The 14945-nt window shown below is 50.9% G+C and overlaps 2 protein-coding genes across 23 annotated transcripts in view; one reads left to right on the top strand and one right to left on the bottom strand.

The window, feature by feature from the left end:
* The window catches only part of LOC115189393 (uncharacterized), a 415115-nt gene that overhangs the window by 220420 nt on the left and 179750 nt on the right, over positions 1–14945 (bottom strand). The window lies entirely within an intron of this gene.
* Positions 1–14945, top strand: part of LOC115189398 (uncharacterized) — a 77823-nt gene that overhangs the window by 38734 nt on the left and 24144 nt on the right. For 12 of the 15 annotated variants that reach the window (XM_029747992.1, XM_029747988.1, XM_029747998.1 and 9 more), the window contains 5 exons: positions 108–392; positions 637–1065; positions 1366–1797; positions 8805–9239; positions 10325–10756. In XM_029747992.1, coding sequence (XP_029603852.1) covers positions 108–392; positions 637–1065; positions 1366–1797; positions 8805–9239; positions 10325–10756 — 2013 coding nt within the window. The remainder of the gene's footprint in view (positions 1–107; positions 393–636; positions 1066–1365; positions 1798–8804; positions 9240–10324; positions 10757–14945) is intronic. The other 3 variants (XM_029747987.1, XM_029747993.1, XM_029747995.1) reach the window with 3 other exon arrangements.

Raw genomic sequence — 14945 nt, 5'->3', positions numbered from 1 at the left:
TGGGATGAAGCAACGCATCTTTAAAAAAATATCTATTCAGATACTGAGTTATAAACACTTCTGTGTCATGCTACTTTGAAATAATCAGTATATATTCTCTTTTAAAGACCATCCTCTGATGATTCATCTGACCCCTCAATGCTGTGTCAACTCTGGACAACTTTGCTGAGCAGTGAGGCAGAGATGGACTTCACCACTTTACTTGGTCTCTGTGGAAATGAGTTGCACCTTCCAGTCCAGGGTGAAATACGAGTGTTTGAGAGAGCAGAAGAAGTGATGAAGCAGAGTCTAGAGAGGGTTCATCTCTGTCTACACTGGAATCAGAGAACTGTTCTCAGTGAAGCTCTCAGCAAAACCATCTTAAAGTGTCTACCAAATATCAACAAGCTCAGGTGAGTGTTTCCACAGCCAATATATCTTTACTAAATTCTTTGTGACTTTTCATTTATTTAAGTCAATTGAGAACATATTGTTCTTATTTCCAATGACAACCTATCAAAAGGCTAAGACGGACAGACAAGACATTACAACAACACAACAAGATGGACATGACAACAGTATTCAGTCTAAAAGAGGCAGCAGTCACATTCTCCCTGCTTCTATCTGAACATAGACATTATATTTTATGGGTTACAGGTTTACCCCTCTACAAGATCAGAGAGGATCCTCTGAAAAACTGGAGACAGAAGAGAAAGCAGTCCTACTAGATTTGTGTCTACAAGCGGCACTAGATCAGAGAGAAACGCTCCAGAGAACTGTGAACACACTGCTGTCACTGTTCTCTGTGTATCAAACTGAGAGATATGACATCCTGCTGGATCTGTACTCACATGTGAAGGACAATAGTAATCAAACAGCCAGAAGGGTCCTTCCATCATTGAAGCCACTTTACCAGCCAGCTCCTGCAGTCTGGTCCATTGACCTGTCAGAGAGAAAGGCCTCCCTCCTCCTAGAAGTGCTGAAACTCCAACCAGAGAAGAAACCAGTAGAGCTGAAGGGCTGGTCAGATGAAGAGAGTGAAGTGAGGAGTTTCCTTCAGTGTCTGTCCTACATCTCACAGCTGAGGTGAGTCTGAACATGTGTGGTGGTTAGTGATTATGTGATGCTAGTGATTATTACCTTGAAGAAACATTTGACATATAAAACTTCAAATGTTGGTAAGTCTGGTTGTATTTATCTGCTGATTTCCTGAGATAAAAAATGTTGCATTACTAAATCAATAATGTGAATGTCTCTAAAATGAAATACTTATACATATAACCAAAGCACATTGTGTAAATGTACAACTACTTCATATATTTTTAACTATGACTGGTTTCATGTGTTCATCCATGTCTGAATCAGCTGTTACTGTCCTTGTTGCAGGTTCTGTCCACGGAGGTCTGATCCCTCAAAGCTGGTCAAGTTCCTGGTGGATCTCCTGTCTCAAGCAGCAGAGAGGGAGGAGCAGACAGGAGAGAAGACACTGAAGCTGGTATCATCAGTGTGGACTTACAACACCTTTCCTTTTCCCAATGGAGACAATTCTAAACAAAGTGATTTCCTGCTGGATCTGTACTTACATGTGAAGGACTATGAGACTCAAACAGGCAGGAGTTTCCTTCCAGCATTACAGCCAGTTTACCAGTCAGCTCCTGCAGTCTGGTACATAGACCTCTCAGAGAGAAAGGCCTCCCTCCTCCTAGAAGTGCTGAAACTCCAACCAGAGAAGAAACCAGTAGAGCTGAAGGGCTGGTCAGATGAAGAGAGTGAAGTGAGGAGTTTCCTTCAGTGTCTGTCCTACAGCTCACAGCTGAGGTGAGTCTGAACATGTGTGATGGTTAGTGATTATGTGATGCTACTGATTGTTGTCTTGTACAGTCGTGGCCAAAATGTTTGAGAATGACACAAATATTAGTTTCCACAAAGTTTGCTGCTTCAGTGTCTTTAGATATTTTTGTCAGATGGTACTATGGAATACTGAATTATAATTACAAGCATTTCATAAGTGTCAATGGCTTTTATTGACAATTACATGAAGTTGATGCAAAGAGTCAATATTTGCAGTGTTGATCCTTCTTTTTCAAGACCTCTGCAATCCGCCCCGGCATGCTGTCAATTAACTTCTGGGCCACATCCTGACTGATGGCAGCCCATTCTTGCATAATGTCACGAATCCCACCGAAGGTGGCTCCCCTGCCTGCTCGGGCGGCGCTCGGCGGTCGTCGTCACCGACCTAATAGCCGCCGCTGATCCCTTTTTCCTTTTCGTTTGGTATGTCTTATTGTTTGCACCTGTTCCTCATTTGGTCTTTTGATTTTGGTTATTTAAGCCTGGTTAGCCCGCCCAGTGTTGTGCGGGATTATTTTAACGTCAGGTTGTATTTTTGTAGTTGGATGTGCTGGCGATTAATTACTTAATATTATATGCATGCTGTGCACCTGTTTTGGGCACGTGGCATTTTTCCCACGCCGTTTGTGTTGGCGTTGATCGTGTTGTGTTGTGTTTTTTTGTTCAAATAAACACAAAGTTCCGTACCTCTGCTCTCTGCGCCTGACTCCTACCACCACTCCTAGCAACTGTCTGACAGAATCCCGCACCAGCTATGGAGTCAGCAGGAGCAGCCTCCCCTCCTCTCCCATCGATGGAGGAACGGGTCCTTCACCATACCACCATCCTCCACCGAATCGGCTCAGCGATGGAGCAGATGATGGAAAGGATGGACCGATGGGAGAGGAGTGGCCTCCCTACCGCATCCCCAGCACCAAATCCCCCTCCACCATCTACCCCTCCACCGACGTCCGGACCCGGAGCCCTACGCCTGGCTCTCCCCAGGGAGTACGATGGAGCGGCGGCTGGGTGCCAGGGGTTCCTGCTACAGTTGGATTTGTACCTGGCTACCGTTCATCCAGCTCCCTCGGGAGAGGAGAGCGTAAGCGTCCTCGTCTCCTGCTTAACGGGACGTGCCCTGGAGTGGGCCAACGCAGTGTGGTATGGCCCAGACTCGGCAAGGGATCACTACCCCGAGTTCACCCGCCGTTTCCGGGCCGTGTTCGACCACCCAGCAGAAGGCCGGGCGGCGGGTGAACGGCTGTTCCACCTGAGTCAGGAGACGAGGAGCGCACAGGACTTTGCTCTGGAGTTCCGGACCTTGGCTGCTGGAGCGGGGTGGAACAACAGGGCCCTGATTGACCACTATCTGTGTAGCCTCCGGGAGGACGTCCGATGTGAGCTAGCCTGTCGGGACACTACCCTGTCACTAGATGAACTGATCGACATGTCCATTCGTCTCGACAATCTGCTGGCTGCGCGCGGGCGTCCAGACGGGGCCCTGTTGGTTCCACCTCCAGGTCCTCCAGCTCCCATACCTATGGAGCTAGGGGGGGCCGCGTCCAGGGGAACCGGAGGAGGAGGCTCCCCTTGTCCCCAGTGTGGTCGGAGAGGACACACTACCGACCGGTGCTGGGGGAGCTCCTCTGGGAATCGGGATGGCAGGCGGAGCACTCCTCGTCCATCTCAGGTAAGTAAGCACCAACCTCACCCAGAGCCCCCTGTTGGTCACATGTTCGTTTTAGTAACTTTCCCCTTGTTTTCTCCCTCTTTCCAGCATAAGGCGCTAGTCGATTCAGGCGCAGCTGGAAACTTTATGGATCGTGGGCTCGCATTAAGGCTAGGGATTCCCCTGGTGTCGTTGGACCAACCTTTCCCCGTGCACTCCTTAGATAGCCGACCATTAGGGTCAGGACTGGTCAGGGAGGCCACGGTGCCACTGGACATGGTAACGCAGGGGGATCATGGGGAACGGATTAGTCTCTTCCTCATTGATTCTCCTGCGTTTCCGGTGGTGCTGGGGATTCCCTGGCTGGCCAATCACAATCCCAATATTTCGTGGAGACAGGGGGCTCTCAGAGGGTGGTCAGAGTAGTGCTCAGGCAGGTGTAAGGGAGTTTCCATTGGTGCGACGACGGTGGAGAGTCCAAACCAGGTTTCCACGGTGCGCATTCCCTCAGAATATGCCGATTTGGCTATCGCCTTCTGTAAAAAGAGGGCGACCCGATTACCACCTCATCGACGAGGGGATTGCGTGATAAATCTCCAGGTAAACGCTGCACGTCCCAGGAGTCATGTATACCCATTGTCACAGGAGGAGACGTTGGCTATGGAGACATATGTCACGGAATCTCTGAGACAGGGGTATATACGGCCCTCCATGTCACCCGTCTCCTCGAGTTTCTTTTTCGTGAAGAAAAAGGATGGAGGGTTGCGCCCGTGCATTGATTATCGAGGTCTAAATTCCATCACAGTAGGGTTCAGTTACCCACTACCTCTCATCGCTACGGCGGTGAAATCATTTCACGGCGCGCGTTTTTTCACAAAACTGGACCTCAGGAGCGCTTACAATCTGGTGCGTATCCGGGGAGGAGACGAGTGGAAAACCGCATTCAGTACCACATCGGGCCACTATGAGTACCTCGTCATGCCGTACGGGTTAAAGAATGCTCCAGCCGTCTTTCAATCCTTTGTTGACGAGATTCTCAGGGACCTGCAGGGGGTTGTGGTGTATATTGACGACATCCTGATTTATTCCGCCACCCGCGCCGCGCATGTCTTCCTGGTGCGCAAGGTGCTTGGGCGACTGCTGGAGAATGACCTGTACGTCAAGGCTGAGAAATGTGAGTTTTTCAAACGAGCCGTTTCTTTCCTGGGGTATCGCATTTCCACCTCGGGGGTGGTGATGGAGGATGAAGCCATGCGTAATTGGCCGACTCCAACCACGGTAAAGGAGGTGCAGCGGTTTTTAGGGTTTGCCAATTACTACCGGAGGTTTATCCGGGGCTTTGGTCAAGTTGCGGCTCCCATTACCTCACTGCTGAAGGGGGGTCCGGCGCGCTTGCGCTGGTCAGCAGAGGCGAACAGAGCGTTCAGTCGCCTGAAGGAGCTGTTTACCGTCGCTCCAGTGCTGGCTCATCCGGATCCCTCTTTGGCATTCATAGTGGAGGTGGACGCGTCCGAGACTGGGGTGGGGCCGTGCTATCACAGCGCTCGGGCACGCCACCCAAACTCCGCCCGTGCGCTTTCTTTTCTAGGAAGCTAGGGCCAGCGGAGCAGAACTATGACGTGGGGGACAGGGAGTTGTTAGCTGTGGTCAAGGCTCTGAAGGTGTGGAGACATTGGCTTGAGGGGGCTAAGCACCCTTTCCTCATCTGGACTGACCACGGTAATCTCGAGTACATCCGGGCAGCTAGGAGACTGAATCCGCGTCAGGCCAGGTGGGCCATGTTCTTTACCCGTTTCCGGTTCACGATCTCTTATCGGCCAGGTTCACAGAACACGAAGGCCGACGCACTGTCCCGCCTATATGACACCGAGGAGAGGGCCATCGATCCGGCTCCCATTCTTCCGGCGTCGTGTTTGGTAGCTCCGGTGGTATGGGAGCTGGACGCGGAGATCGAGCTGGGGTTACGGTCGGAACCTGCAGCATCGCAGTGTCCGGCAGGTGTTCAGTACGTACCGCTTGGTCTCCGTGATCGATTGATTCGATGGGCCCATAATCTCCCCTCTTCGGGTCACCCTGGGATCGAGAGGACAGTGCGGAACCTGAGGGGGAAGTACTGGTGGCCCACCTTGGGTAAGGACGTGCGGTTCTATGTTTCCTCCTGCTCGGTGTGCGCTCAGAGCAAGGCTCCTCGACACCTGCCTAGAGGGAAATTACACCCCCTCCCCGTTCCACAGCGGCCGTGGTCACACTTGTCAGTGGACTTCCTCACCGACCTTCCCGTATCTCAGGGGAACACCACTATCCTGGTCGTTGTGGATCGGTTCTCGAAGTCCTGTCGTCTCATCCCGTTGCCCGGTCTCCCTACGGCTCTGCAGACTGCGGAGGCACTGTTTACCCATGTCTTCCGGCACTACGGGGTGCCCGAGGACATCGTTTCTGATCGGGGTCCCCAGTTCACGTCCAGAGTTTGGAGGGCGTTCATGGAACGTTTGGGGGTCTCGGTCAGCCTGACCTCGGGTTTCCACCCCGAGAGTAATGGGCAGGTGGAGAGGGTGAACCAAGAGGTGGGTAGGTTTCTAAGGACGTATTGCCAGGACCGGCCCAGAGAATGGGCGAGATACGTGCCAAGGGCAGAAATAGCCCAAAATTCTCTACGGCACTCATCAACCAACATGTCACCGTTCCAGTGCGTGTTGGGCTACCAGCCGGTCCTGGCTCCATGGCACCAGAGCCAGACCGAGGCTCCTGCGGTGGAGGATTGGGTGCAGCGCTCGAAGGACACCTGGAGAGCCGTCCAAGACGCACTCACAAAGGCGAGTGGACGGCAGAAGAAGAGCGCTGACCAGCACCGCAGTGAGACCCCTGTGTTTGCACCAGGGGATCGAGTCTGGCTCTCGGCTAGAAACCTGCCCCTCCGCTTGCCCTGCCGGAAGCTGGGCCCGCAGTGTGTAGGGCCGTTTAAAGTCCTGAGGAGGATAAACGAGGTGTGTTACCGGTTACAACTTCCATCTTACTACCGTATTAACCCCTCGTTTCATGTGTCTCTCCTCAGGCCGGTGGTGGCTGGTCCCATGCAGGAAGGTGAGGTGCCGGAGGTTCCTCCCCCCCGCTGGACATTGGGGAGTCCCCGGCGTATAGGATACGCGCCATTCTGGACTCCAGACTTCGGGGGGGGGGGGGCCTACAGTACCTCGTCGACTGGGAGGGGTACGGCGCGGAGGAGAGGTGCTGGGTACCCAGGAGGGACATTTTGGACCACCCACTACTGAGGGAGTTCCACCGCCTTCATGGGGATCGCCCTGCGCCTCGTCCTCCGGGTCGCCCTCGAGGTCGGTGGCGGCGCGTGCGGGAGCCGCGCTTCAGGAGGGGGGTACTGTCACGAATCCCACCTAAGGTGGCTCCCCTGCCTGCTCGGGCGGCGCTCGGCGGTCGTCGTCACCGACCTACTAGCCGCCGCTGATCCCTTTTTCCTTTTCGTTTGGTATGTCTTATTGTTTGCACCTGTTCCTCATTTGGTCTTTTGATTTTGGTTATTTAAGCCTGGTTAGCCCGCCCAGTGTTGTGCGGGATTATTTTAGCGTCAGGTTGTATTTTTGTAGTTGGATGTGCTGGCGATTAATTACTTAATATTATATGCATGCTGTGCACCTGTTTTGGGCACGTGGCATTTTTCCCACGCCGTTTGTGTTGGCGTTGATCGTGTTGTGTTTTTTTGTTCAAATAAACACAAAGTTCCGTACCTCTGCTCTCTGCGCCTGACTCCTACCACCACTCCTAGCAACCGTCTGACACATAATCAATGCTTGGAGTTTGTCAGAATTTGTGGGGTTTTGTTTGTCCACCCGCCTCTTGAGGATTGACCACAAGTTGTCAATGGAATTAAGGTCTGGGGAGTTTCCTGGCCATGGACCTAAAATATCGATGTTTTGTTCCCCGAGCCACTTAGTTATCACTTTTGCCTTATGGTAAGGTGCTCCATCATGCTGGAAAAGGCATTGTTCATCACCAAACTGTTCCTGGATGGTTGGGAGAAGTTGCTCTCGGAGGATGTGTTGGTACCATTCTTTATTCATGGCTGTGTTCTTAGGCAAAATTGTGAGTGAGCCCACTCCCTTGGCTCAGAAGCAACCCCACACATGAATGGTCTCAGGATGCTTTACTGTTGGCATGACACAGGACTGATGGTAGCGCGCACCTTGTCTTCTCCGGACAAGCTTTTTTACGGATGCCCCAAACAATCGGAAAGGGGATTCATCAGAGAAAATGATTTTACCCCAGTCCTCAGCAGTCCAATCCCTGTACCTTTTGCAGAATATCAGTCTGTCCCTGATGTTTTTCCTGGAGAGAAGTGGCTTCTTTGCTGCCCTTCTTGACACCAGGCCATCCTCCAAAAGTCTTCGCCTCACTGTGCGTGCAGATGCACTCACACCTGCCTGCTGCCATTCCTGAGCAAGCTCTGTACTGGTGGTGCCCCGATCCCGCAGCTGAATTAATTTTAGGAGATGGTCCTGGCGCTTGCTGGACTTTCTTGGGCGCCCTGAAGCCTTCTTCACAACAATTGAACCGCTCTCCTTGAAGTTCTTCATGATCAGATAAATGATTGATTTAGGTGCAATCTTACTGGCAGCAATATCCTTGCCTGTGAATCCCTTTTTGTGCAAAGCAATGATGACGGCACGTGTTTCCTTGCAGGTAACCATGGGTGACAGAGGAAGAACAATGATTCCAAGCACCACCCTCCTTTTGAAGCTTCCAGTCTGTTATTCAAACTCAATCAGCATGACAGAGGTATCTCCAGCCTTGTCCTCGTCAACACTCATACCTGTGTTAACAAGAGAATCACTGGCATGATGTCAGCTGGTCCTTTTGTGGCAGGGCTGAAATGCAGTGGAAATGTATTTTTTGGGTTTCAGTTCATTTGCATGGCAAAGAGGGACTTTGCAATTAATTGCAATTCATCTGATCACTTTTCATAACATTCTGGAGTATATGCAAATTGCCATCATACAAACTGAGGCAGCAGACTTTGAGAAAATTAATATTTGTGTCATTCTCAAAACTTTTGGCCACAACTGTAGAAACATTTGACATATAACACTTTAAGTGTTGCTGAATCTGGTAACATTTATCAGCCCATTTCCTGACATAATAAATGTTGCATTACTAAATGTCACACATAGATAATGTGAATGTCTCTAAAATGAAATACTTTTACATATAACCAAAGCACATTGTGTAAATGTACAACTACTTCATATATCTTTAGCTATGACTGTTTTCATGTGTTCATCCATGTCTGAATCAGCTGTTACTGTCCTTGTTGCAGCTTCTGTCCATGGAGGTCTGATCCCTCAAAGCAGATCAAGTTCCTGGTGGATCTCCTGTCTCAAGCATCAGAGTGGGAGGAGCAGACAGGAGAGAAGACACTGAAGCTGGTATCATCAGTGTGTACTTACAACACCTTTCCTTTTCCCAATGGAGACAATTCTAAACAAAGTGATTTCCTGCTGGATCTGTACTCGCATGTGAAGGACTATGAGACTCAAACAGGCAGGAGTGTCCTTCCAGCATTACAGCCAGTTTACAAGTCAGCCAGTCCTGCAGTCTGGTCCATAGACCTCTCAGAGAGAAAGGCCTCCCTCCTCCTAGAAGTGCTGAAACTCCAACCAGAGAAGAAACCAGTAGAGCTGAAGGGCTGGTCAGATGAAGAGAGTGAAGTGAGGAGTTTCCTTCAGTGTCTGCCCTACATCTCACAGCTGAGGTGAGTCTGAACATGTGTGGTAGTTAGTGATTATGTGATGCTAGTGATTATTGTCTTGTAGAAACATTTGACATATAAATCTTCAAGTGTTGGTGAATCTGGGAACATTTATCAGCCGATTTCCTGACATAACAAATGTTGCATTACTAAATGTCACACATAGATAATGTGAATGTCTCTAAAATTAAATAGTTTTACATATACCGTAATTTCCGGACTATTGAGCACACCTGAATATAAGCCGCACCCACTGAATTGTAAAAATAATATTATTTTGAACATAAATAAGCCACACATGTCTATAAGCCACAGGTGCCTACCGGTACATTGAAACAAATGAAATTTACATGGGCTTTAACGAAACACGGCTTGTAATAAAAATAAATAGGCTTTAACGAAACACGGCTTGTAACAAAAATATATAGGCTTTAACGAAACACGGCTTGTAACAAAAATAAATAGGCTTTAACGAAACACGGCTTGTAACAAAAAATTAAAAATTAGCAGTAAGCTTTAGTTGTCTTTTTGCACTGAGTCAATTCCTCACGCTGCTGTTTCCAACGTTTTATCATCGACTCATTAAGACCAAGCTCCCGTGCAGCAGCTCTATTTCCTTTTCGAACAGCCAGATCAATCGCCTTCAACTTGAAAGCTGCATCATATGCATTTCTCCGTGTCTTTGCCATGATGAGGGTGACAAAATGACTACCGTAATCAGAATGATGGGAAGTTTGAGAGCGCCCGATTTAATCTAAACAGTAAACAAAAAAGTTGTTGGACCTTAACCCGTTCGGCAATTTCATTGGTCTAATGAAAGCTTCATGCCGCCAAAAAACTGAGCACGTCACAGAATGTGTTTTTTTTGGAAGAAAAAAGATTTAAAGCGGGAAAAATCCATATATTAGCAGCGTCATTGTTTAAGCCACGAGGTTCAAAGCGTGGGAAAAAAGTTGCGGCTTATAGTCCGGAAATTACAGTAACCAAAGCACATTATTTAAATGTGTAACTGCTTCATATATCTTTGTCTATGACTGGTTTCGTGTGTTCATCCATGTCTGAAACAGCTGTTACTGTCCTTGTTGCAGATTCTATCCAGACTGGTCTGATCCCTCAAAGCTGATCAAGTTCCTGGTGGATCTCCTGTCTCAAGCAGCAGAGTGGGAGGAGCAGACAGGAGAGAAGACACTGAAGCTGGTATCATCAGTGTGTACTTACAGAACCTTTCCTTTTCAATATGGAGACAATTCTAAACAGAGTGATTTCCTGCTGGATCTGTACTCACATGTCAAGGACTGTGAGACTAAAACAGGCAGGAGTGTCCTTCCAGCATTACAGCCAGTTTACCAGTCAGCTCATGCAGTCTGGTCCATAGACCTGTCAGAGAGAAAGGCCTCCCTCTTCCTGGAAGTGCTGAAACTCCAACCAGAGAAGAAACCAGTAGAGCTGAAGGGCTGGTCAGATGAAGAGAGTGAAGTGAGGAGTTTCCTTCAGTGTCTGCCCTACATCTCACAGCTGAGGTGAGTCTGAACATGTGTGGTGGTTAGTGATTATGTGATGCCAGTGGTTATTATCTTCTTAAAACATTTGACATATAAAACTTCAAGTGTTGGTGAATCTGGTTACATTTATCAGCCGATTTCCTGACATAACAAATGTTGCATTACTAAGTGTCACACATAGATAATGTGAATGTCTCTAAAATTAAATACTTTTACATATAACCAAAGCACATTATGTTAATGTATAACTACACCATATACAGTTGAAGTCAGAAGTTTACATACACCTTAGCCAAATACATTTAAACTAAGTTTTTCACAATTCCTGACATTTAATCCTAGAAAAAAATCCCTGTCTGTAATGGTCTGGGTATATCTGGTGCAGAGGAGTCAGGTGCAGGACAACAGAGATGAGTAACACAAGTAACCTAACTCAAATATTCCAATAACACGTCGTAATACCGAGCCCACAATAACGGACCGAACATACATAAAACAGTCACGCACAAAAACCATGAGGAAAACAGAGGGTTAAATAATGAACATGTAATGGAACTCCCGCAGCAACGAACGGTCCAAAACGTCCTCCACCGGCACCCAGCATCTCTCCTCCGGACCGTACCCCTCCCACTCCACGAGGTATTGAAGGCCCCTCGCCCGACACCTCGAGTCCAGTATGGCTCGAACAGCATACACCGGGGCCCCCTTGTGGAGGAACCTCCAGCACCTCAGACTCCTGGAGTGGACCAGCCACCACTGGCCTGAGGAGAGACACATGGAATGAGTGGTTAATACGGTAATCGGGGGGAGCTGTAACCTGTAGCAAACCTCGTTCAGTCTTCTCAGGACTTTGAATGGCCCCACAAACCGCTGGCCCAGCTTCGGCAGGGCAGGCGGAGGGGCAGATTTCGGGTCGAGAGCCAGACCCGGCACCGGGGACTCACTGCGGTGGCGGTCAGCGCTCGCCTTCTGACACCTCATGGCCCGTTGCAGGTGCACATGAGCGGCGTCCCAGGTCTCTTCCACGCGCTTAAACCATTCGTCCACCGCAGGAGCCTCGATCTGGCTTTGATACCAAGGTGCCAGAAACGGCTGATACCCCAGTACGCACTGGAAGGGGGAGAGGTTAGTGGAGGAGTGGCAAAGAGAGTTTTGGGCCATCTCTGCCCAGGGGATGAATGCCGCCCACTCCCCTGGCCGGTCCTGGCAATAAGACCGCAGAAACCTACCCACATCCTGGTTTACTCTCTCCACCTGCCCGTTACTCTCGGGGTGAAAACCCAAGGTAAGGCTGAACGAGACCCCCAGACGTTCCATGAACGCCCTCCAGACCCTTGACGTGAACTGGGGACCTCGATCAGACACTATACCCTCAGGCACCCTGTAGTGCCGGAAGACGTGTGTAATCAGGGCCTCCGCAGTCTTTAGGGCCGTAGGGAGACCGGGCAAAGGAAGGACATGGCAGGACTTAGAGAACCGATCCACAATGACCGGGATCGTGGTGTTACCCTGTAAGGGAGGGATATCTGTGAGGAAGTCCACCGATAGGTGCGTCCACGGCCGTTGTGGAACGGGTAAGGGCTGTAACTTCGCACACCGAGCAGGAGGAAACAACCCTCACGTCCTTGGCCAAGGTGGACCACCAGTACTTCCCACTAAGACAGCGCACTGTCCAACCGATGCCAGGATGACCAGAGGAGGGTGACGTGTGGGTCCAATAGATCAAACGGTCGTGGACAGCAGACGGAACGTACAGATGCCCAGCCGTCCAGCTCTCACACCACCGGTGCCACCAGGCAAGAGGCCGGAAGTATGGGAGTATGATCTATGGACCGCTCTTCTGTGTCATACATCCGGGACAGTGCGTCTGCCTTAGAGTTTTGGGAATCTGGTCTGTAGGACAGGGTGAAAACAAAACGGGTAAAGAACATGGCCCACCTTGCCTGGCGAGGGTTCAGTCTCCTCGCCGCCCGGATGTACTCCAGATTTCGGTGGTCAGTCCAGATGAGAAAAGGGTGTTTAGCCCCCTCAAGCCAATGTCTCCACGCCTTCAGAGCCTTGACAACAGCCAACAGCTCCTGGTCCCCCACATCATAGTTACGTTCCGCCGGGCTGAGCTTCTTCGAAAAGAAGGCACAGGGGTGGAGCTTTGGTGGCGTACCCGAGTGCTGAGAGAGCACGGCTCCTATCCCAGCCTCGGACGCATCCACCTCCACTATGAACGCCAAAGAGGGATCCGTTTGATCCAGCACGGGAGCCGAGGTAAACAGAGCCCTCAGGTGACCAAAAGCCCTGTCCGCCTTAGCCGACCACTGCAGTCGCACCGGTCCCCCCTTCAGCAGTGAGGTAATGGGAGCCGCTACCTGACCAAAGTTCCGGATAAACCTCCGGTAGTAGTTGGCAAACCCTAGAAACCGCTGCACTTCCTTTACCGTGGTGGGAGTCAGCCAATTACGCACAGCTGAAATGCGGTCACTCTCCATCTCCACCCCATCTCCACTCCATCTCCAAATGCGGTACCCTAGGAAGGAGATGGACTGTTGGAAGAACAGACATTTCTCAGCCTACAGGTCATGCTCCAACAGTCGACCAAGCACCCTGCGCCCCAGGGACACATGCTCGGCGCGTGTAGCGGAGTATATCAGAATGTCGTCGATATACACCACTACACCCTGCCTGTGCAGGTCCCGGAAAAGCTAGTCTACAAAGGCCTGAAAGACTGATGGAGCATTCATCAACCCGTACGGCATGACGAGGTACTCATAGTGCCCTGAAGTGGTACTAAATGCCGTCTTCCACTCGCACCAGGTTGTAAGCGCTCCTGAGATCCAAGGAAGAAGCGGGCCCCGTGCATTGACTCTATCGCACTGGCTATGAGAGGCAGCGGGTAGCTGTACCTCAGTGATTTGGTTAATACCTCAATAGTCAATGCACGGGCGCAGACCTCCATCCTTCTTCTTCACCAAAAATAAACTCGAGGAGGCAGGTGAAGTGGAAGGCCGACTGTACCCCTGCCCCAGGGATTTGGAGACATATGTTTCCATAGCCGCTGTCTCCTCCTGTGACAGGGGAGACACGTGACTCCTGGGAAGTGCTGCGTCTACCAGGAGATTTATCGCACAATCCCCCCCTTCGATGGGGTGGTGATTGAGTCACCCTCTTCTTACAGAAGGCGAGAGCCAAATCGACATATTCAGAGTGGATGCGCACGGTGGAGACCTGGTCGGACTTTCCACCGTAGTAGCACCGACGGAAACCCCTAAACACCTCCCCGAGCACTTTCATGACCACCCCTTGAGAGCCCTCTGTTGCCACGAAATAGTCGGGTCATGACAGGCCAACCAGGGTAGGCCCAGCACCACGGGAAACGCAAGAGAATCCATAAGGAAAAGATATTCTCTCCATGTGACCCTCCTGCGTAACCATGCCCAGTGGAGCGGTGGCATCCCTAATTAGCCCTGACCCTAATGGTCGACTATCTAGGGCGTGCACAGGGAAGGGCATATCCACAGGAACAATGGGGATCCCTAAACTATGGGCAAATGCTCTGTCAATAAAATTCCCAGCTGCGCCTGAATCTACGAGCGCCTTATGCTGGAATGCAGGGAAAACTGAGGAAAATGTATAAACAAAAACATGTGAGCAACAGGGGGCTCTGAGTGAGCCTGGTGCTGACTCACCTGGGGTGACACGAGAGTGGCCTGCCTGCTGCCTCGACTTGCAGAGGAACCTCCCCAGCACCGACCAGCAGTGTGCCCTCTGCGGCCACAGATGGTACAGGGAACGGCCCCTCCTCCAGTTGCCCTAACCGCAGCACCTCCCAGCTCCATGGTCGTCGGAGCGGTGGTGCTGGGGGATGGAACTGATAGGCCCCGATCTGGACGTCCGCGGTAGCCAGCAGGTTATCCAGCCGGATGGACAGGTCCACCAGCTGGTCAAACGTGAGAGTGGTGTCCCTGCAGGCCAACTCCCGATGGACGTCCTCGCGCAGACTGCACCGGTAGTGATCGATCAGGGCCCTGTTGTTCAATCCTGCGCTGGCGGCCAGGGTCCGGAAGTCCAAGGCGAACTCCTGTGCGCTCCTTGTCCCCTGCCTCAGGTGGAACAGACGTTCACCCGTCGCTCTACCCTCAGGCGGGGGGTTGAAAACTACCAGAAAGCGGCGGGTGAACTCCGCGTAATGGTCCAACACCGCTTCTCCTTCCCC

This window comes from Salmo trutta, unplaced genomic scaffold (assembly GCF_901001165.1).
Source record: "Salmo trutta unplaced genomic scaffold, fSalTru1.1, whole genome shotgun sequence".
Taxonomy (NCBI): domain Eukaryota; kingdom Metazoa; phylum Chordata; class Actinopteri; order Salmoniformes; family Salmonidae; genus Salmo; species Salmo trutta.
This window is presented reverse-complemented; position numbering and strand designations above follow the sequence as displayed.